Source organism: Poecilia reticulata, linkage group LG15 (genome assembly GCF_000633615.1).
Source record: "Poecilia reticulata strain Guanapo linkage group LG15, Guppy_female_1.0+MT, whole genome shotgun sequence".
Classification (NCBI taxonomy): domain Eukaryota; kingdom Metazoa; phylum Chordata; class Actinopteri; order Cyprinodontiformes; family Poeciliidae; genus Poecilia; species Poecilia reticulata.
Genome location: NC_024345.1, coordinates 17,851,811 through 17,875,515, shown reverse-complemented (window position 1 = coordinate 17,875,515; position 23,705 = coordinate 17,851,811). Strand labels below are relative to the sequence as shown.

The 23,705-nt window shown below is 40.3% G+C and overlaps 1 protein-coding gene across 7 annotated transcripts in view; it reads right to left on the bottom strand.

Annotated features, from left to right (window-relative positions):
* Positions 1–136: 136 nt before the first annotated feature.
* Positions 137–23,705, bottom strand: part of LOC103476978 (vinculin-like) — a 27,135-nt gene continuing 3,566 nt past the window's right edge. The window contains exons 2-24 of one of the 7 annotated variants that reach the window (XM_008429759.2): positions 20,129–20,199; positions 17,885–18,035; positions 17,247–17,355; positions 15,348–15,470; positions 14,212–14,372; positions 13,966–13,968; positions 12,166–12,256; positions 11,915–12,062; positions 11,668–11,821; positions 11,355–11,530; positions 9,909–10,099; positions 9,570–9,596; positions 8,297–8,496; positions 7,919–8,047; positions 7,632–7,781; positions 7,422–7,530; positions 7,021–7,323; positions 6,798–6,922; positions 5,692–5,877; positions 4,448–4,624; positions 2,610–2,813; positions 2,038–2,142; positions 137–1,943 (exon numbers count right to left, since the gene is read on the bottom strand). In XM_008429759.2, coding sequence (XP_008427981.1) covers positions 1,797–1,943; positions 2,038–2,142; positions 2,610–2,813; positions 4,448–4,624; positions 5,692–5,877; positions 6,798–6,922; positions 7,021–7,323; positions 7,422–7,530; positions 7,632–7,781; positions 7,919–8,047; positions 8,297–8,496; positions 9,570–9,596; positions 9,909–10,099; positions 11,355–11,530; positions 11,668–11,821; positions 11,915–12,062; positions 12,166–12,256; positions 13,966–13,968; positions 14,212–14,372; positions 15,348–15,470; positions 17,247–17,355; positions 17,885–18,035; positions 20,129–20,199 — 3,240 coding nt within the window. In that variant the 3' untranslated portion in view covers positions 137–1,796. The remainder of the gene's footprint in view (positions 1,944–2,037; positions 2,143–2,609; positions 2,814–4,447; positions 4,625–5,691; positions 5,878–6,797; positions 6,923–7,020; positions 7,324–7,421; positions 7,531–7,631; positions 7,782–7,918; positions 8,048–8,296; positions 8,497–9,569; positions 9,597–9,908; positions 10,100–11,354; positions 11,531–11,667; positions 11,822–11,914; positions 12,063–12,165; positions 12,257–13,965; positions 13,969–14,211; positions 14,373–15,347; positions 15,471–17,246; positions 17,356–17,884; positions 18,036–20,128; positions 20,200–23,705) is intronic. The other 6 variants (XM_008429763.2, XM_008429760.2, XM_008429761.2 and 3 more) reach the window with 6 other exon arrangements.

The window sequence follows — 23,705 nt, the reverse complement described above, 5'->3', positions numbered from 1 at the left end:
AAACGGGTAACAGTCTGTGCTGCAATTCAGAACTTCATCCCTAATCATACCAGGGACGGCTCAGTAATAGTGTTAAAATGAGACTACACACACACACACACTGTCTCAATGAGACATGTACATTTACCCACCCACATTTTTTTTTTTAAGAATTTGTTAATGGAATGAAAATATGCATTTACTCCTTTAGTTGTAAGTACAGTTCTGGTTGGAAATTTCCATACACTCATCCTGGGCACAAATGCCATGTTTTTGGTTGTTTTTTTTTTTGTCTTTTAATCATCCCCAAAAAACAGGAACCCTCAAGCCAAAAACATCTTGTAACGCCACTGTAGTTTTACATCAGCTGAGAGGAAAGAAGCCTGATGATTTCTGAAGAAAATGAATCTAGGGAGACAAATACTGAGCAGTTTTGACACAAAAAGAAGAATGTTTGGAGGAGTTAAGGTGGGGCTTTTAAAAAGAAAAAGAATGCAACACAGACTCAAGCTTGTGCAGTTGATTCTTATCTTAAAAGCCATTAAAGTTGTCTGAAAGAAACCCCCCAGATCAAATAAATTGTCTAGAGCAAGAATGACATTTATGCTGATGAGTGCAAGTAAACTTCTGACTGGATCTGTATGTGACATCAGTTTTTTTTCTTTCAGCTTCTTTTAATTAACGAACTAAAACCACTAACAATTATTTAAATGTTTAAATCTTTAAAAAATATAGTTTGTTGCTCTGGTTATTACAGAACTTCTTCTCAAACCACCGGGGTCATCTAAAAAATAAAAAAAAAGGAAAAATAAAAGTTGCATCAGAGAACTCAGAATGGGACAGCTAAAAGCTACGGTTGCTCTACTACTGTAAATCCCAAACAGTTCAACTGTTGCTGAATGCAGCCACAAAAGAACTACATTTAGATAAAAAAATACAAAGCAGAGAAAACATTCACAAACCTTAGTTGTTTTTTTTTGCTAGTAACAAACATCAACCATTACTACAGCATCTTTAATGAAACTGATCTGCATTATTTTTTTTTATAATAACCTGGATTTTGAGTGTTCAAACAATTCAAAGAGGTTTGTAAATAATGTAAAACAAATCCTTTGGCATCATTAAATGTAAAAGCTCATAAAAGTAATCACATGTTAAACAGCTAAACTTCACTTTCTCACAAATCAATACTGTCATCTTTTTTAGATATTACTAACTTTTAATAACCTTTCTTTTATTTTTAAACCCACAAGATCTTTTCGTTACTGAAATATAAACATCACCAGTGGCAACAGTGATGAGGCACCTCTGTTGATTTCATAGATTTTCAGATGACTGAAAGGAAACATGAAGCTCCCTCAAGACTCTACACTTTAGTGTCAAACTTGGTGAATCCTCCATGAAGCAGACAATTATTGTATATACAACATACATTACAAAACCAGGACTGAAAAACAAAGCAAGTTTCAAACATCCTCTAAGCGTTAAGAGTCTCCATGTCAGAATCTGCTTTTAGAAAATACAAAATGAGTCATGCAAAAAATATATACCTAGGATTTAGATAAAGTCTAATAACCCAAAATACCAAAAATATATATTAAAAAGTCTCCTGATAGACCTGTGTGTTTCCACAGTTGAGAACAAAAGCGAGCCAAGCTAAATTCCCACCCATAAATGAAACCTGCATGGTAACAAATCAAAGACTCCCGCCTAAAACTACAGGGGAGAATGGCTCAAAATCCTGCAGTTTCCTCTTGATACGCCTGCTCAAAATGACAGAGTGTGTTGCTACTTTTACTCGTTGAGAGCAGGTAAGTTCATTGGTACCACGGCGTCTTGCGCACCCAGCGGAGGGTGAATCCTGCGTCTGTGCGGATCTTAATGGAGGCAGCTTCTGCTTCTCGCACCGTCTCCTTTACGGACTGCATCAAATTCTGGGCGTTGTGGACCAGCATCTCCGTGGCCTGGAATGGGAATTAAACGAACGAGGAGCTGTCAGTGAATATGTAACAGGATAATATTGCTTTCCTGAAGTGCAGACGTGTCATTCTGTGTTACCTGCTCTGACTCCTCTTCACTAATGTTTGTTCGTCCCAGCATGGTAGCTTTTACGGTGGAAAGGATCTTCAGCTGAGTGCTGATGGTGGGAATTCGTTCGCAGACCTGCACAAGGGGAGATCGTTTAGAAACTACAGCAATCAAAGTCTCAGATTAAGATTAATCTAGGAGATCTGGTCAAAGGAGTTTCAGAAAACATTTATTTATATTTTAGTTCAAATACGAATTTTGAAAATTATTTATATTTTTCCCTCAAACGTCGAAAAAAAAAAAATCGTATTGCCATTACAGCACTCAAACACCTGAACAGCTTTTTGCATGTTTCGCCAGGTATTTTGCTGATGTATCTTGAGTCGAAGCCCTCCTCGCCATAACCCTAATCTTTAGCTTCCCACGCAGATCTTCCAGTAAATTCAAGTCTGGATTCTGGCTGCTCCACTCAAAAATGTTAAACAACTTACATTTAGACTAAACCTGTTAGTAAATATAAAAAATAAAAAAAAGACTTTAAACCTGAGTCAAATCTGCACTGGTGTATGAATAATTTTGGACCTAGCTGTATTTTTTTTTACCTGCAGCAGGTTTGTCCTGATGCGTCTGTCCGTGCACTGCTTGGCCACTTCTTTAGCCAGTCTCGTCACCTCATCCGAGGCCTTGGCGATGTCTTTTGCGCACTGAATCAGCGCTCGCTTGTTTCCGCTCCCGCCACGCACCAGCCGAGACATTTCAGCCATCAGCAGAGCCATCCGCTTGGCTGCTGCTATGATGTCATTACCCTGTGCAGAGAAATAGGCGGGTGGCGAGAAGTCAAAGCAGCCGTGACCAGAGGAGCAGGGCGTTGCAAAGCATTCACTGGTGAGCCGTGTCTTTGCAAAGTACTCCGATAATATAAAGTGGAACAACAAAATAGTGCTGTGAGGTAATGAATGAAATGACCAAGACAAGCATCAAATGTAAGGATGTTTAACAGCCCACTGCATGCAGTGTCCCAGCCGTTTATCACGTTTTTCACTTTTAACAATCATCCTGACACCACAGTCAAACTGAGGTTAGTTCCTGCGAGGTAATGCCACGGTGCTGAGACGATTAGCGCAAACTTGAAACGACAGGAAGCTGAAGCGGGTTGTCATACTGAGTAAAGCAGGTGGTTAGATGTCAAAGCTGCATCACCCTGGAGCCTTTAGGAAACTGTCATCCTTGGCCTTACTGGCTGGCCGGCCGTAGCAACAAGAGTGAGACTGAAGCTCCTCCACTGAACCGTTTTATTCGTGAACATGTGGAGAGGACAGTCGTTGACCCACTGTGAAACTTTAGCAATGGGATCAGCATACCTGTGTGTGTCAGCCATCTCTGAGTAAAAAAAAACACAGCAGCAGTGAAACAACAGCTGCAGCTGGTGGGGCGTGTCCATGGTGGGAGATGCACAGCTGATGGGTTCACGCAGCCACGGTCACCGTCTGCTAAAACTCCAGGAAGTGTTTCTCATCCCGCATGGCCGTGGTCTGCATGCTTGGGTGTGCTGTGCCTTGCAGCAGTATTCATACCTCTCAAAGATTTTAACATTTTGCCACCTCGCAGCAACAAATCTGAATGCTTTTATATAGATTTTATGGAACAGACCAACAATCGCCAATAGACCAAGTAGTGCACACTTCTGAAGTAAAAGAAAATGATGTGTGGTTTTTAAAATCGAGACGTGCTAAAAGAAAATGAATACTGGTCACCTCCCTGGGCACAATATCTGCGAGTTGAAACTTGCTGTGGCGATCCTTTTCTTCAGCAGAAACAGGCAAAGGTGACGTAAAGACAGACAGAGTTAAATACAGGGTAATCCCGAAAGAAAAGCCGTTAGAGGCTGGAAAAGACATAAGACTCAGCGGAAGTTCAAGTTTGAGCCTAAACATAATCAAATCAAAACATACTTGTGTTGGAATGGCCCAGTCAAAGTCCCAGGCTTAATTTATTGGAGAATTTTTTGCAAGACTTTAAATTTTTTGCTTACAGACACTCTGCTAAGCTTCTCTAAATACGTCTGTATTATGTAAAGGTGGTAGAGACATATCCAAAAAGATGGACACTTTAAACAACTGCAACAGATGGTGCTCCAAAGTACCGACTCAGCGGTGTTGAATACAAATGCATGCCGCACTTTTTAGGTTTTTATTTTCAATAAAAAGAAATCTGAAAACCACATATTCTTTTCCTTTCACTTCAGAATTATGAACTACTTCACATCGATTTGTATTAAGTCTTTGGTAGTGCCCAATCTAAACATTTTAAACGGGTTTGAATACCTTTGCAATGCAGTGTGTGTGTGTGTGTGCGTGTGTGTGTGCGTGTGTGTGTGTGTGTGTGTGTGTGTGTGTGCGTGTGTGTGTGTGTACGCTCATGTGCATGTACGTGCGCAGACCTTGCTGGACCACTTGCGAGCCTCCTGGTGGAGAGACTGGGCAGCTGCCAGAATGGGCTGATTGACAGGCTGGTTGGACGGCATCATCAGCAGCTCTGGCTCATAGTCATCCTCACCATCAGTAAACTCATCTTCATCATCTACCTCCCTCTCCTCTACTGCCTCCTCATCCTCAGGCTGGGCCAGGCGGGGAGTAAGACGAGTGGAGGGGCGGGGGATTTTTGTGGTGGTCGGAGGATTGACGGGAAACAGGGAGGGAAGGAGAACAAAAGGCGGAGGAAGGGGGAGAAACAAAGGAGGAGGAAGGGTAGGGGGAAGCAAAGGGAAAGCAGGTGGAGAGGGAGGCATTTAGTTCAGTATGAGCAGCATTGAATGAAAGAACAGAGGACAGGTAATTTAACAGAAGCATGGTGAAAGAACAGGGAGAGGGTGGTGAAACGGCACGCCAAAGGGGCAAAAAAACAGCTTTGATGGGAGAGGAAAAGAAAAGAGGACAGCAGAGATCTGCAAGGAGGGCTGCAAGTGCATGACGTGCCTGAGGGGATGGCTGAGTGGACAGTTCAATGATCTACCATCAAACAGGATCTAACTGCACCCAAAGTCAGCGTCTGACTTATTACTGGTAGGCTAAAGAGTTGAGCAGTGAGCGTGACAGAGCACCTTAATGAATTCACTTTTTTTTTTTGCACCTGTTTTCAAACAGATTTCTCATGTGTACAGAAGATCAAAATCAGCTTTTTCAACAAAAAAAAGAGCTTCAGAGGAACTGAAAAGGAGAAAAGTTATGAGACACAAAGAGATGATAAGAGGATCCTTGATTATCCTTGTTTTTGTCCTCAGTGACAAAACTTGGTCATGAAGTGCCAAAGCTAATAAATCAATCAATGCAACATCAGGTCCTATATTAAGAAACACCTTAATATAGTACATGCAGAACAGACTCCTTGTTTAATCCTTATGTTATGCACTTTTCTTACATTTCTCCATGTAAGTGTGCACGTCTTCAAAATGAACAGATGACAGTTTCCAGTTTTCCTCTGAAAGTGGAGTCGAGCCGCCGAGCTCCACATTTCAGGATAGCAAAAGAAAAAAATTTAGATTTTCTCAAACAAAATCACAGGAAAAGCATCTTGGTGCCAATGGAGAGCAATGGTTCCGCTCTGCAACAGTAGCTTAAATATTTTCACTGAAACAGACACGATTTTTTTTCTGTAAAGTTTATGAGTGTGTTTGTTTGAACTGACTTTGCTTGACCACTTGCGCGCTTCGTCGTGCAGCTGCCTGGCCGCCACCATCATGGGTTCGCTGAGCACCTCGCCGACCTTCTGCTCCGGGAACTCCTCGTCCTTCTCCTCCGGGGGAGGGGGACGGGGCGGAGGCACCTCACCCTCTGGCAGCGGAGGCTTAGGTGGAGCCTGCTCATCGCTAACCTGGAAGAGCAGAACTTTACACTCATCTTTATACTTTTTACCCTCATAATGAGCATGAATTTCTTACTTTTCTCTTCTTACTCAAACCTTTCTCTCTCCAGAACACAATCATCTTTAAAAGCAAAGAGTTGCTTCACACGATTCAATTTACTCTGATTATTTTTCTCTTAATTTCCACAAATGTCAATGTTTCATGCATGTCAAAGCAAAAACGGGTATTTCGCCTAACATTTCAAAACTGTATTTTTTTTTCCTTGACAAGACGGAGACCTGCAAGTTTAAAATTAGAAAGCCTAAAGGACACAGTGACGATCGAAGTAATTTCCAAACAGTTGCAGTGTCTCTAAATTCTCGAATTTTAACTCAAAGATGGTTGACTCTAGTTGGGAAAAAAACAAAAAAATTATTATAAGAGGTCCTCAGATACATCTACTCTGGTTTTGTAGAAGAAATAGCGTGCTAATAATAAATGGGCTCCCTGGACAAACCTTGAACATCGTAAAAATCTTTGAGCTTTGGTTTAAAATACATTTTTATTCAGGATGGCTTTTGCTTAATGTACTTTTTGTTTTAGTTATTCTGCAAATACAATTTTACTTGCTTACTTTACTTAAAAATTAGAGAAGAAAATCAATATAAATGTACTTGGGCTAAAGTTTAACCCAAATATCAATGAGATTAATACTGTATATGGATTATCTGCTCCAAATAACTCAAACATATTTACTACAGCCTCTAAATATGTTGATGCTGTGTGGATGGCAGCACCTAATAAATTCAAACTCCACTCATATCTTGTTTTTAAAAATTATGGCCATTGTTTGCTGTATGATCCTTACAATCTGGAGAAATAGTGTCTCAAATATAACAACTAAAACTAGAGAACGACAGTTTTAGTTGAGTAATTCGTATGTGCCTACATGGAGCTGGTCCAGGTCAGGAGGCGGAGGTGGGAAGTCTGGTTCCTGAGGCTGGAAGGCTTCTCTGACTTTTCCCACTGCAGCCAAGATCCTTTGACAAGAGTCCAAATATGCTTTCTGTAGACCTGTGACCAAAATCATTCAGAAGAGAAGGAGGTGAGAGAGAAAATAACAGCAACTCATTATTGCAGCATCCTTGCATGGCTGCATTTGGAGCAGTAACCTTTGTCTTGTATGTTCCCGGCCACAGCCTTGGCGTCCATCACCATGGGTGAGATGGTGTGTGAGAGGATGTCGGACGCATGTTTTACAGTATCTCTGAACCGGGGATCTTCAGAGTTCTCCACTTCCCTCTTGGCCACCAATAAGACCCGGTTAGCTCGTCTCGCTATGCTCGTTGCCCCGGCAACGAGCATTTGGGGCTGAACGTTTGCCATGGCAACTCGGCACTTGTCAATGTCTTTTTTAATGGCTTCCTCAGAAGCATCCAACAAGGATTTGGTGTCTATGGCTTCATCGACCAGACCTAAGGCACACAAGGACGAAAACGCACATCGACTGAACATGCAGTTGCTGAAATTACAGTGAAAATTTAAATTTAAAACGGGTCAAGAAAGACCTTACCGGTCAGTCTCTCCACATTGTCAATCCACTGGTTCTTCATGGTGTCAAAGTGCTCATAGGCCGCTTTGTTTCCTGGATTTTTTAGCAGGATCCGAGCAGCGGAGGTCACCTGGAGATAAACAAACACGACACGCTCAGATTGAGTTCAACAACCATGTGCCTCATCAGTCTGCATCACTATGCAGGCAAAACTAAAATAAACAGGCACACCTGCGGCGTCAGCTCCCTGGCGTGTTTCACGGCAGCATGAATTCCCTCCACGGTGCTCTTATTCGCCGTTCCCACGGCGGCGGCCTTCTCTGCGGTTGCTCCCAGTCGTCCCGCGTGGGCTTCAAAGTTCCCTGCACGTTCTTCGAAGACCTTTGAGAAACACTTGTTTTGGTCAAACCTTTTTAAACAATAACACCAAAAAAAGTCTGGTGTGATAAGAGAACAATTGTTCGGCGCTGAGACCATGTTTTCTTTTTTTGTTGTTGTTGTTTTGTTTGTTTACTGACCTCCTGCCTGTTGGGCGCATCAGGAGGAGCAGTTGCAGCCACCGCCAGCAGCTTGACGGGCGTGGTGGTGTCGCTGAAAACATCGGATACCTCCTGTGTCATCACCTCCTGCATATGCTGCCTCAGGTCCTGGAGGAAGCAGAGAGTGCTGCATCTATCCACAAGATGGAGCTCTGCACTAACGCTTTTTGTTACATCATCCTTAACTGAGTTCTATCTATTCAGGATTATTTTCTCCACAGCGTTTGTCACGCAACTTTATGATCTTAACTTGAGTTCATTTATGTTGAACAATAAGCCCAAGAAAAGCTTTATTTAAATATAATCCAGCTTTTCTTTTCTTTTTTTTTTTTCTTTTTTTTTTAAGTGCAGCGATACCTTGAGGGTGTCCTGCAGTTGTGCCGCTGTGGCTCGTGCATGAGGAGCCTCAGCCTCCCCCCTGTTCGCCATGTCTGCCAAAGCTGTCATCAGCCCCTCTGTTCGGTCGCAGCGCCCGACCATGTCCTGTCGGTACGGACCCAGCAGGCCTCCCGCCAGCCTCTTCCCTTCTCCAACCATTCCTCTGATTGCTGCCTGGCCTGTGGAGTCACGAGAAAAATATCTAAGAACAAGAGTACCTTACCGGTGCTCAGTCAGAACAATGACAAGTGAATATTAAGGCAACAGTGTCAAGCATTGCGTTTGTATTGACTGCAGATTTTTTTTTTCTTCTTAAAAGGGAGAAGCTGATTCTATATTTTGTTGCAGAAAAATTTACAGTGTTGTGAAATTATTTGACACTTAAATTATTTATTTTGTTAGCCTGATAGCCTGCATAAATCCTTCCTGAAAAAAATACCAATGGCCTTGAATTTCTCTGGATTCAAGGCATGAAAGATAGATGGAAATATTTCAGCCCACCTAAAATATTTCTATTTCAGATGATTTAAGTGATTTAAGTTGTCGCTTAAATCTCTTTTAGTGATTTGTTGATCTGGTCAAAGAGGAATCAGAATTAATTCATGATTTAAAAAGAGGGGCAATAATATTTGCACATAGGGTTACTTGATGGCTTCGAATACTTTTTCCCACAATACCTTAAATCTTCAAGTTTTGATGCCGTGTAGTTACTCAGGTTATCTCTGTCCAATTTTAAAAGTGTTTCAGATGAGAATCTGAAGCACTTAAGAGCAACAAAAGAAAAGAAAGACAGAATAAATTTCTTCTGGAGAAGAAAATACTCTTTCACAGCACTTTAATACATAGGCTTGGGCTGGTTTCTGTCATCTCATCGAGGTTTAGCTAGGCTCCGACGCTTTGCTCTCACAGATAAGGAAAATGACTCTTTCTAAAGCCATAGACAGCAGTGGCTTGGAAACATTCAGTCACTCTTTCTTTTACAGTGACATTATTAAAACTACAATTAAAAAGCTACAATCTTTGTTAAGATCACTGTATGCTACCTAAGCTAAGCTACTAGCTTAATGAGATAATAGTAGCATGGCAGAAATGCAAAACATTCAGCAATTCAAAACTGCTACTAATTTTAGCCCATGGATATTCCACCAATTTTATTACTTTTTATCATACGGTGAGAGTTTCAAAGTGGCCCGTGCGTGAATGTTAGAGTGTTTAATTTTATCTGTCAACATGGCTGACAGTGAGCAGGTACCTGTGTTCCACTCTATCCTCTCACACTCTGCTCCCAGAGGGAAGCATGGGAAAGAGAGGAAACGATCAAAAGACAAGACAGGAAGACAGCGTAACAAAGGATTAGGAAACAACACTCTGACAGAGTAAATCGAGCCATTTAGTGAATCATGCATGAGTTGAATCACAGTGCAAATGGCAGTTTCCTGAGCGAGTCACTTGCTGTCATTACAGCACGGACAATAAGCATCCCACATCTTTCATCACTACATTTAGTTACTGATGCATCACAGGCTACACCAAAAACACAGAAAAGCAGAACACCGTTACGTCCTTTCAGCCACGATGCATGTGAACGCACCTACACCTCTGTCATCCACCCCGGGATTATTCACCCAGCGCAGAGCCTGCTCCATTTTACCCTCCAGCGTGACAGCAGGCTTCGCTGGTCTCATGTTGGCCACCGCCCGGTTGGTCTTGGACTGCAGGTTCAGCAGAGCTGCTCCAATCTGCTTTGCCAGAGCTCGGGCCTCTGGACTGTCGCCTTTACCCCTGTCATGGTAGCACATGTAGTAAATGACTTCATTGGAGGAAAAAATAAATTTACGAAACATAGAGAAAAAACATTTTTTAAATCCGGCCTTCATACCCATCACCTGGCTAAGGTCTTGCTTATTAACATGTTAGACGGCCTTTTAAAAGGGAAATACCTTTTGGAAGCATTTATTTCAAATTTGACCTTTATTTTTACAATGAAATGAATGTTTTAAAAAAGACAAATAACTTCTCCTTTCACAAAAAAATGCAGAAATATTTCTAACATCAATCTAACAGATTAATCTTAAATTAAGTCTTTATTTTGTGTTCCTGGAAATCACACAGGAATGATGTGTGTTGTTGCATACAGTACGCCCTGTTCCAGATTAGATCAGGCTTGATAATTCAGCTGTGTATACAAGCACAGCCACTAAGCTTTATTTTATCATTTAAATATATATCTCTCCTCATGACTATCCGGTGCTGTATTTCAGTGGGTTGCAAAAATATTTATACCCTTAAAACCTCAGAGAATTACATGACATATGTGACAGACTGAGGGAAAGTATGCATTTTCCATTTTGATGACCATACAACTTAGAGTCAGGAGCGACTTATATGTTTTTTTCCCCACTTTAGGATGCATCTTTTGACTGATGCATTACATATAAATTCATACTGATGGTTATTATCATCTGCAGTCATGAGAAAAGCTAATCATGGGCTGAAAGTCAGACGGCCAGAAATAAAGAAATGAGTCTACAACTGGGTTTCATTTGAGACTCAAAGCAGAGAACATTTTTTTCAATATATATAGTACCTACTTTTGTCACACATATATTTGTAAATTTCGAAGATGTGCCTCCCATTTCACAACTATACACCAGTATTGGTCTATTACATAGAGTCCTATACATGTAAAGTGGTATGAATGCTTTTTGCAAGCAACTGTAGCTATTTTGCTGCATTTTTCTTTTTTGATCAGTTAAACAGCTTGTTTATTAAATGATATTTCCCTTTAAATTCTGCCTGGTATCCTCCTTTATGTGACACCACGACCCTTTTCACCACATTTAAATTCTTGGAAACCTTAAAGTAGGAGCGATGGGCACAGTTGACAAGCAACAACATGTGGATATTTTCCATGTGGATAAAAAAAAGCCACCTATCGGTATCTCATGGTTACAGACTCCATCTGGAAGAAAAGGCCATACGAATTAAATATTTAACCTTAATTATTGTTTATGCTTGCAGTCAGAGGAAATCGTACTGTTTGCGTAGCTCCATGAGCCGGGCGGTGAGTCCTGCTATCTCGTTTATGGAGCGCAGGATGTCGTCCCTCTCCTTGGGGTCTTCACAGAGGTCTGCAATACGTTTGGCCTCTGCTAGAAGCGCTCGGATGTTCTCCTCTCCCTCAGGACCACCATTAGGATCGGCCAACCATGCCTGAAAAAGCAGGATGTAGAAGCATTTACATCTGATGAACAACACTGAACACAGTACGAGCTTTTCTTGAAAATAAACTGAATTAAAAAAAAATTAAAAATAAAAACTGGATGAAGCTGAATGTTTGTTTATCTGACCTGGGCAGCATCCAGCCTCCTGGCAATGGCCTGCTTTGCGTTGATTAGAGCCTCCAGTCTTCGAGCAGCACTGTCCACTTTGCCAAAGAGCAGATCTAAGCCCTGTAAGCACTGGCCTGCGCGCTGCATGCAGCCTGGAGTCTGGCCCTGGCCTCTGTCAAAACCCACAAATACGGTCAACCGAAGTACGAGATCAGAATATGCAACTTAAACACCCAGAAGGAGGAAGCACACACAAACACACTACCTGACACGCAGATCCCCAATCTGATCAGTCATCTGCCCCAGAGCCCTGCTGGTCGCCAGTATGTCTTTCCTCTCCCTCCCGGCGCACAGCTCTCCCACCTTACCAGCTTCGTCCAGAATGACACGCAGCGCCACCTCGCCAGGGTCTCCTGAGGAGGACAGAGAGGCGGAAGCACAGGGATGGGCATGTTGAATGAAACAAATGTGTTCCAGCTGAAGGTTTGTAGATGCCAAGTCTGAATCCAGGGCTACCTGGCTGTCCTTGTGGGTCTTTGAGCCAGCTTTTGGCCTGCACCATCTTTGATTCGATCAAAGCCAGAGATCTTTTCAGGGCCTCCATGTCCTGAAGAAAAGAGAGAAAACAATGATGTGTATTAATTTGGAGTTTAGCTTTTCGATGCAGAATAATATAAACGAAGCTATTTCTACAGCTACGGTACGGCCTGTTGAGTTTTGGACTTGTAAGAAAAAATTCTGTAATCGAGTTTTTGGAAACTGGGTACCAAGGCTTAAGATTTAGGACATATATTGTTTCAAAACTAATGAATTTTACACTACTACTACTAATAGACTACCGCAGCATTGCCCCTCCCCCACCTAGTGCTGTGCATGGTCAGATGGCTGAAACAGGGATATAACACTTTCTCTCTCTTACAAGAAAATATATTTTGAAATATATTCCGAAGTAAATCCAGTCTTGGAAATCACCATCAGCCATGATTTGGGAATCTAAAGAAACCCGCCCACCCATCGATCTGTTAAGCAGTCATCTGCATGCTGCAGATACCCAAGCAGCAAATATCCTGATTAATTAACAAGCTAATCTAAGCTTGTTAGACATGTTTACTCCGTGAAGAGAAGAATTGCAATGTCTGTAAAACAGGGACATTTTCTTGAAAGGGTTAATAAAAACATTACTTTTATAAATACTACTACCATTACTGCTATTACTAATAATATTAGAATAATTTGTGGATAGGAACTGATGATCAACTTTTTTGAGACATATGCCTGAGTCCTTTATTAATAAGTGTCACCAAAATGAAGTGTTTTTATTTAGCTTACAACATGCAATTTTATTTAAAAAGCAGAAGACCTAACATAAGATAAATGATAAGATCTTTAACTTTTAGGGGCCTTGGAGTGTTATCAGCTAATACAGGTAAAAAATAAAGGCTTGTGAAAACTTCATAATATAAGAACTTATAAATCAGTACAATAATCTTCTGAAAAAGCTTTTGCTACATTTACTGCAAATAGTGGATGCTGAGTTGATAGTTATCAGTTAATCTTTATAAACCAGTAATTAGCCAAACGCTTGACTGAAAATGAGAACTGAATAAGAAACGGGAAAATAATGAAGTTCGGCCTCCTCGCACATTCAGAGAAACACTTTTGACTGCTTCCTGCGAGGAAAACAAAAAGCTTTTTCCAGCTGGGAGGAGAATGAAACGCTCAAGTGGAACAGCTCAATACAAGCCATCTATTATGAATGTGTCTGGACAGCAACCAGCTTATTTCTATAATTCATGACCCGGCGTGAGGATGGCAGTCATCGTATGCCAGCACTTTCCCCTCGCGAACTGACAGTAAGTGCTTATCACAGCTCACACACTACGTATGCAGTATCCCCCACAGCAAACATATACAGACAGACATACAGATCATTGTCTGAGGACGCTGTGCGAGAAACATGCAGGGGTTACAGGTTGGACGAGTGAAACAGATTTCACGTCTGCTCTGGACATCACTTCTGCGCAGTTTTTGAGTCTCTGTCAAGCAACAATCAGCTGCTCATTTTTGACCATCGGACATGTACTGACAAACAAATGAACATAAAACCATTTATTGTAGTGATGAAGCACCTTACATCGCCACATCTGCTTAGAAGTTGACACAAACACTGGACACACTTGTTTTCGGATACCTGAGTGACAGATATGCAGAATGTAAGCGTGAGGACACATTCCTGTGTCGATCAGACACAAAGAAACTCACACACCCACAAGCTTGCATGCTGGAGACCGCAGAGGGGGAAAGAGACAGGCTTACCTTCTACAGGAAGGAAAAGAATGAAGGAAGGAGGTAAAGAAAGAAAGAAAGGAAAGGGAAAAAGAAAAACCAAGAGTTACACTAGCGAGCAAAAACAAAAATGGAGACAGAAAGTAAAAGAATGAATTTTGCAGAGATGCCCCTCAGTGGGAGAGTGTTAGTCTTAAGTTCGACTTTGTGTCAAATGTTGGTGGGCCAAAACAAAATGACAAAAGTCGTTTTGCTTATGTGTCAAACAGATTTTACCTTGTTTGCCCAGGCGTCTTCGTCCCACGTGGTGAGCTGTAAGACTCTGATGATCTCGTTGATTTCGGCGCTCATCTTTTCAAACGTAAACCTTCGGTTCTTCTCAGCCTCCTCAATGCCGGCTCCTCGGCTGCTTTTGGTTGCCACAAAAATCTTTATAGCTGAAGACACAAATTGGATCGAATTACAGGTATTGCCAGATGAATGTTTTAGATGAATAAACTGTCTGCTAAGTGAGCTATTTCTTTCGAAATCCCTCACTTATTCCCGGTCATTAGGTTAGTGCTGATGCAGAAGCATTTCAGCCTCAAGCAATGGAGAATAGATTTGATTTGACCTCAAACATTTGAGAATTAAATCAAGTTTAACATTAGATGCTTTGGCGATTTTGGTCTCCATTTCATGTGATAATATTTTACCAAAGAATCATTCTGCTGGAAACGCTTTATCCATTCCAGAACAAGTTAAGATGTGTGATTGGGATGACATATAAATAAACTGAATTGAATTGAACATGTGATAAAATATTAGTGGAGGTGTATGTACAATTTTGACCGCAAGTAGATTAGAGAAAATCAGAATTCAAAGTTGTATTTTTGTTTTTTCAAAGTCTATTGAATGTGTGTGGTGTGATAATGTCACTCTGGAGACAAAAACGTTTCTTAGATAAATCATTTACACAAAAATTAAAATCACATTGATGATGGGTGTATGTAAACTTCTGACCAGGCAGCATAAGTGAATCATACTGTTGGGATCTGGAACAAAGCAGCACAAACCAACTAAAACGAGGCAAAACGCCTTTGTAAAACTATTTGGAGCAAACCTTTGCGTTTCAGCTGATACTGAAATTTTGCAAAAACTGTGTGACTTATCAATATAAAAATATGAATTAGTGCCTGTATCCCAAGCTAACTTACTTGCAATCTTTTGCAGCTACAGTAATAGCTGAAATGTTTCATCTTCTCAATGTATGTTCAGTATATCAGACTGTAGATGAGGCGGTAGTGGGCGATGCATCGTCAGTCTCGCATCCCAAGCACCTAATGACTGTAATTACCAGTGTTACTATAACAACGGCTGGATGCTCTGCGACCTGCGCTGTCGTTTGCCCACACAAGTTCACCCATATGCACCTGAGATGAGAACGGGCAGCAGCTCCTTGATGGTGTTCATGGAGTTGACGAGCATCTGTCGGTGCTCTTGGTGGGTCAGCTCCTGCTGCCGCTCCTCAATCATCTTTGACATCTTCGTCATGCCTGGTGGAAAAAATGGAGACAAAAAGCACGGCGAAATGATTTTCAGCGAGAGTTTGAGGCGAGAGTACGACTCAACCCCTCCTCTGGGTAGGTGGCAGGAAATGTTTTTGTGACTTTGCATTTGACCCAGCTGGTACAGTGATTAACAGACACATTGGAACGTCGTTCCTTCACGAACCACTGAGCTCGAACAATGCCTGAGCCAGTGATGTGTGAGGAAGCCTTGGCATCAGACTTCCCCCCAGCATATTAAGTCACTGCGTTCTGAAAATGTAATTAACCCGATGCTCTGATGATAAATGGTCTGTTTATGATCCTCCTGCCGGTGGAAAGACTCACTAAGAGTATCTTGATGTCAGAGGAGTCAATGGTTAATTCATTTTGTTCCATCTTAACAGATGGATCTTTGACCCAAACAAAAAAAAATGAAGGTTAATTGTTTCATTTAGAAACCTCTTATAAACACATCCAACTCAGTATTGTACCTTTAGGTATGCAAGTCCTTAATGTGATGGTTTAATACACTGATTAGTAAATTACTAAGAGTATTTTTTTAAAAGGTTCACGAACCTATTGATAGGTCTTTAGTAAAGTATCATTAGTGTTCATAGATTACAAACAATGGTTGATTTTATGTCTGTATTTTCTGACTTTAGGCCTAAAGTTGCAATATTTATGATTCCTATATTCGATCAAATTAAGATGCAAGACAACTGTTTGCATTTTCCTCTGAAGAGTGAATAAATAAAATGCTTACAAGAGCACTGTGCTTGCAAAAGTATTCAAATGCCTTGAATGTGATTTCATGTGACAGACCAACAGAAAGCAGTGGATAATTTTGGATCGAAGGTTAAAGATGAACGATTTTAATACATTTTATACAAATTGAAATCTACAGTGAGGCTTGTCTTTGTACTCAGCACCCCCGGCGTCAATGATCATTTTGAACAATAATAGACATGTTGCAGTTAAAGTTGCAGGTTTTGGGAGTATATCTACAAGCTTTTCACATGTAGAAGGGGATTTTTTTTTTTACTTATCCTTCTTTGCAAAATAGTCAAACTGGGTGGAGAATGCACATGAACACCAGCTTTGCCACAGATTATCAAATGGATTTAGTGGTGGACTTCAATGTCATTCTAACAAAAGAACATTCGGTAACACTTTATTTGAAGGGGGGTGAATAAGACTATCATGACACTTTCATAAACATGACATAACACATGTCATGAATATTTATGACTGTTGTCATAAAGCGTAATTCGGTAAATTAATAAATCATTACTGTTTAAACTTTACCTTTAATAACATAAAGTTACCTCATTTTTAAGGGCAATCAGTAATACTTTTATAACAAATTTATATCAGTAATGATTTCTTGGTTAATGTCAAGTTGTCATAAAGACATTTTGAATAATGTCAACTTTGTATTAAAAGTGTCATAATTTATCGAATGACGCCTTATGACAACAGTCATAAATATTCATGAAGGCTTATTCATGTTCATGACAGGTGTTATGTCATGTTTATGAAAGTGTCATTACAGTCTTATTCACCCCCTTCAAATAAAGTGTTACCAAACATTCTTTGATCTGATCTTTTCCATTGTAGCTCGTTTTTATGTTTAGGGTTATTTATTGTGTGTTTCAAGTCGCATGAATATGTTTGCAAGGCACTGTAAATATTTTTTTTTTTCTTATTATTATGTTGATGTGGGTCGGCTTTAACTGGATCTCCTCACAAGCTGTTCAATAACTTGCTTTGTGTTTTACTGACCTGGCCCGAGATTTTTTGTGTAAGTGATGAGGTCTTCCATGGTCTCCACCACTTCAGCTACTGTCAGATACTCGAGGATACCTTTACACACACGGATTATCTTACGCACCTGCAAGCACAACGCAATAACAGGTGAGATCTCGCGGAGCAAAAGCCCTTCTTTTCATAACAAGAACAAACGCATTCATTCTGTGAGTTTTTCTCATTTCTGCGGTGTCTGTGTGTGCGTCGACAGTCTTGTGATGTTCATCTTGTGACTGAGAAAAGCTGCTCTTCTGAAAATGAGGCTGGTGATTAGACGTGATGAGCTTAATCACGTGCCCAATGTGATTTCACTTATGGAGCTGCCATCAAACCTTCATGCAATCACCCAACCACCCCCCCCCTCCCACCCCCAACACACACACACACACACATGCACACGCAAACACACAGACATCCTGAATTATGACACAGGGAGGTCATTTGATCTCTGTGATTAGATCTAGCTGCATTTGAGCCTCCATTACAGCTCCAAGAGTTCCTCCTTCCTCTGTGCAGCTTCTAAATAAAGCTTTAATTCCCTGAAAGAGACCAAAGCAAGGGATGGCGAGCATGAAGACACTAATGTATACTGGTGTAAGTAGGAAAGCACACACCTCTGCTTCATCAAAGGTAAGGAGTAGGTCACTCGTTCCAGACAGAATCCCTCTGGATCCATCGATCAGGTAATCCCTCGCAGGAACAGAGTATGGATCTGCCTTAAGCATCTGAGCCGCCTGAACGAGCTTCGAGCACGAGTTCTCCACCCTGAAAACATGCAGCTGGCTTAGAACATCTTTCTACAACAAACGCATTGACTAGTACATACAGTCAATCGCTAAGTAAAGTAATTTGAGAGGGTAAATACTGAATATTTATTTTGGATAATATTCTACATATTGTAGAGACAAAAAAAATTAATTATAAAAAGTATGAAACAAGAAAAATCGCAATCTGTGGTTCTAGGAATTTGACAAAAGAATTTTAAAATAAACTCTTCAGAAACTGAGTTTTTAAGTCACAGTTTCAAAACCAGGTAAGTACTTCCACATGTGAGTGCTGACGTAACATTTAGTATTTATTGACCAGAATTAATTGTTGTCTTGACAAAAAAAAAACACCTTCTTAACTGGTGTGTGTTAAATGAATGTCTGTCCTCTAATTGGAGAGAAAAGGGACAAAGGAAGCACTTTTGATACAAATATTATATATGCAGGAAATGTAGGTGAGGATTTCTCCTCACCCAACAAAAACAGTCTCATCCCACAGCAAGAGCTTGAACAGGGAGTCGACAGCCAGACCATCAACTTGGTGTTGTCAGTGAGCACAAAGTTTGTCAATCAAGAAAATGCTTTCTTTTAAAAGATAATTAGCTGCACTGTTTTTGAGGCAAAATAAGGAGAGAGGTTTTGACTGCAAGTGCCTCCTGATTGTGTGGTAGTATTTTAGAGCCAAATTATGTGTTTCTAGATGTGCCTATAGAGTTTGAATGGTGAGGCAGACAATATGTTTCACAGATACATTGCTATATAAAAAATAAAAAATATCATATTAAAAACAAGTTGAATATGAGGATAAAAGTGAGACTTAAACAAGAAATGACCCTTACAATGCTTTTTTTTATTTATTGAGAACTTACTTCAGAGTGTGACTGCTCTGTTTTGAGAGACTTACAATTTCAAATCAATTCAAGTGACAACATGATCAACTTTGTTATCTTCAGTTTGTAAACATTTTAAGAAAAAACGTGGGCTCGACTTCTAAACAGGAATTTTAATCTTCAGTCAGCGATTGACCCAGAGGGGATGCATTTTATGAGGATTCAAATAAAGCTAAATCCCCCCTCATTCTGACCCCATTGGTCAGGGTATCAATGGCCGATGGCTCGTCTATATTTAGGCAGGTTCGCATTCCCACATGCTCCCGCTCCTACGCCCCACAAGCCAGATTTACGGTTTAGTAGCCCGTGCATGCGTGAGAGAAGACCAGCCGATTTGACCTGCTGGAGATGTGAATAATTTCCGTGAACCTGCAAAATGTTTAAAAATTGATCAATAGGTGGAACAGTGGAAAATGAGGAGTGGGTGGGAAAACAAGCTGTATGTTAATGTGTCAGATAAGTTAAAGAATACCAAGATTTGTACGCAACAAAAATAAAGCAGGACTTTTACTGTTTCAGTGTTCATACAAAATAATTTAAAAAAGAACGGAAAAGGAAAATATCAAAAATCATTCGTATAATTTGATTCTGTAAGCTTGGTTCAAGGATGCAGCTTAATTGTGTTTTTTCTCAGACGTTAAAATTGTCGTGCTGAAATGTCCAAGTGGAAAGTTCTGACCCTGACCTCAAAATGTAACATTGCTATGTACTTGAAGCACAGTGACAGCAGAAGTAATAAGCCTTTTATTTGCACTGCTGATGGTTTGTGTTTTTTCATATATATACTATTCAACCACTGTCAGTTAAGATGGTGCTGCAGTACCGCGAGAGGTACTTGTACCACAGTTTGAGAACCACAGAGCTGGGGCATTAACATTTGCATAAATGCTCTCGGTGAGCACCCTGAGCTTTTATTTCAGCTCTTTGGATGCGAGCTGGAAAACAGCTAACAGCCTCTCAGCAGTCTGGATGCTGGAGCCGGACAAGCACCCGGGCTCGGCCTCAGAAGTAGCTTTTTGTTGTAGCTGGGAACGGAGCCAGTTTTCCTGACATTAAAACGCCTGGAATCCTCTTTTCAACAAGTTCTCTGTGTGCTGAGATAAAGTCCGTCATTTCCAGCATTTTGACCCTGTCAGACAGAGATACAGTGGCGGTCATTTACTTTTCCAGAACATGCGCTCCGGTTCAGCGACATGCTTACTTAATAAAAGCAGGAGGCATGTCTCTCTTCATCACCTGGTCCTCTGTGGTTTGAACTGTTTCCTTCCCCACCTGAAACACACACATATTTATTCTATTATCATTAGCTGCAGCAAGACAGGAAATGTTTTTTAAAGGGCACTATTAATAGACTGAAAGGGTGAATGAGTGTGTATCAATTCACGCCTATTCCAACCATGCATGCATGTCATTTCTCATGCGCTGGGAAAAGCAGCTTGGGGTCCAGTTCATTTCCCCTGTCTGTTACTCTGCAGGCAAAACTAACTGTGTTTAGTATTAAATCAGATGAAAAACATATGAGGAATTTAGTTTTATTTCATTTTTACAACTTGTAACATTATTACTCGCCGCATGATTCTTCTGAAGATGCTCAGTGCTACTAAACTACATCCTTCACACACAAGCGTGATCAGCCTCACACGGACACACACACCCTTTCCACTGAACTTTATAATCACAGCTTTAATTATTTTAAATTAACTTGCAGCCCTCAAATAGTCAAATAAATGTGTGTGGTCCGGCATTTCAGTCTCCACAGGGATTCTGAATCCCAACAGATTCCTGGTTGAAAGCCTTTGAAAATATAAAATAAACTCTCTCTCTCTCTCTCTCTCTCTCTCTCACTCTCTCTCTCTCTCTCTCTCTCTCTCTCTCACACACACACACACACACACACACACACACACACACACACACACACACACACACACACACACACATATATGCCTGAGCATTCACACGTTTGAGATGCAATTACAGCAAAATGATGACATCAGTTTCTTCCTGCTGCCTCAGTGAAATTTCGTTAATAGACTTTTTGGCTCCAGAGATTCAGGAAACAGCAAATGGGCTGTGGTATCTATATGAGCTGCAGCGATTTCTTATTTTGACCACACAAATTTTACTCAGAGAGATATGGTTTATTGGTTAGTCTTAGCAATCTAACAAGAAACCATTCTGTTCAGTGTTAGTTGATTTTGCAAACAGAATAAAGCTCCGTAATGCTTATTGTTCTCGCAGTACCAAATGAACAATATTCATACTGTTTGACCTTTCTCATATTTTCCCCACATTACAACCACTAATTGGTTTTACTGGTATTTTTTTGTGATAGACCAAAAACAGAAGTGCATAATTGTAAAGTGGAAGGAAAACGATACTTGCTTTGATTTATTTATTTATTTATTTTCCAAATAAAGATCTGAATAGCTTGCATGTATTTGTGTTCAGCCTTGAGTCAGTACTCTGCACTCCAACCTTTAGCTGCTGTAAAAGCTGCTAGCCTTTGTCTCTAGCAGCTTTGCATATTTACTAAAATGTTGACCAATTCTTCTTTGCAACAGTTCAGTCAGAATACCTGAGAGACAGCCAGAGATTCTCAGATTTAGGTGTTGACCTTGGCAGAGCCAACCAAATTACTCCATAGCAGCTCTAGATGTCCTGCCACTAAAGACTTACGTCCTTTGCAGCATCTAACAGTTTATCTTACTGAATTGCTCTGCATTTAGATCCATCCATCTTCCCATCCACTCCGAGCAGCTCCCCGTCAAAGAAAAATATTCCCACAGAATGATGCTGCCATTACCATGTTTCTCCCTGGGGGTGGTATTTTTAGCGTGCAGTGTTAGGTTTCCATCCCACAGAGCCTTTTGCATGTATGCCAGAAAGCTAAATTTTGTTCTCATCTGGCCAGAGCATCTTTTTTTTCCCCCCATATTTTTTATGCGCCCTTTACATAATGTGGCCAGCTTTAAAAATTTAAAATAATATAAATAATACATAAATAAGAGAATCGTTAAGTACAAACCAAATTTGGACAGCATATGAGCCAAAATTAAAATTGCCGTTAATATCTGCAATAATCTGTATTTTAACATTTGTTTCTTTTATGCAATGCTCTTAAACTTTGTTGTTTTCTTTTTGTCTTTCTACTGACATCCTATAAACTGCTATGGATTGCCATGTGTATGAATGGTGCAATAAAAAAAGAAACATGGATTGTGTCAGCAGGTTATTCTCACCTGGGCTGTGGATCTCTGCAGCTCCTACAGAGTTACCAACAGGATCTTAGCCGCTCTCGCTTAGAACCCTGCTAATCATATTCTATTCCGTGTTTGTCTATCACATAAAATCCCAGAGGGTAAATTGCTTAGATGAAGAAAAATTTTAAACCTTTTTGTCTGATTAGAGGAAAGAGTGACAATTGTTATTTTCATTTGCATAACAGGCTTTGGGAGGAGAAGCATAAGAAGTTTCACAGAATGTCTGCCTGCATTTGAATCACTTACAACTTATTTTCCAGAAACTATGCATTGAATACAAAAATAACACGGTGTAAGAACTGAGCAAGAGTTTAATTTTCAAGACGCAAATTAATTTGGGGGAACTTTAAATTCAGTTTACACTTTTGTGTGAACAAAACACACATAAAAATAAATGAAATAATGGTGCACTTTATTATTAAAACCCTACTTTAAAGTTGCAAAAGGTGAAACTGAAAATGTCCAAATGACCTGATGAAACTGATCTGTCTTGAAAACTTTCTTTGTTCAAAAAATACTCCTAAGGAAAGCAGTTCTACAAGTGTGGCGACCCAGAAGGGTCGTCCAGACAAACTCTGTTTCCTGTAAACAGCAACACTTGCTATTGATTGTGCAATGCATTAATAATGCAGAGTAAAGTGGTTTGCAGAGGACATTGAAGCAGGCTGTATGTGGGGTTTGTGCATCTTTAAAAGAAGTGATGGCTCCAGCAGGAAACTGACAGCTATTGATCACAGCTGTCAAGCTGTGCTTTGTCTCACCTAAGACTCACAACTTCAAACAGTTTCTTCAGATCTTGAATTACACAAAAATGCTTCTGTTGATTGACTGTAACAAAACTCATCCCAGACATTTTTCTATCAGGACCAGCATTACCCTCTGCAGCAATTTGAGTTTCAGTAGTCTGGAGTCTTCTAGTTTTCTGGACCTTGTCAAAATCACTCAGCTCTGAAGACACAACTTTTTACTTGCTATCAAATATATCCCACTAATAAATTTTACCTCTCATCAGTCGTCATAATGTTATGCCCAATGAGTGTGTCAGCCATCATTTTATCTTCCATTCCTTAAAAAGGAGGGTTTGCTGGTGGTTTAAAGACACAGATATCTGCTCTTACATTACAAATAAGAAGTTCACATTTTCGCCTAATGCATCAAATATCCAAGTTTTAAAATAAAAAGGTCACAGTTCATCATGAAGTCACCAACTTTGACTCATCTCTGGTTTGCTTGCCAAAGAGCAAAAAGAAAAGTTTTTTTTTTACATGTTGAGGTTTGGCAGAAACATGGACCTTACTGTCCTTGGTCAGAGCTGGCACATGTATTAAATTACATTTTCTTTTAAAACATTTTCTCTGGCAAAATGTTGGCATTTCTTCCACTGTCTTATCTTCTGCTCATTATGCATCATATCATCACTGTATTTTAGTTGACAGGCCTACTTCTCACATACCTCCTCTCCCTCTCTGTTCAGTAAAGTGTGCACTTCCTTTACTCAGTGCTAAATCTATTTAT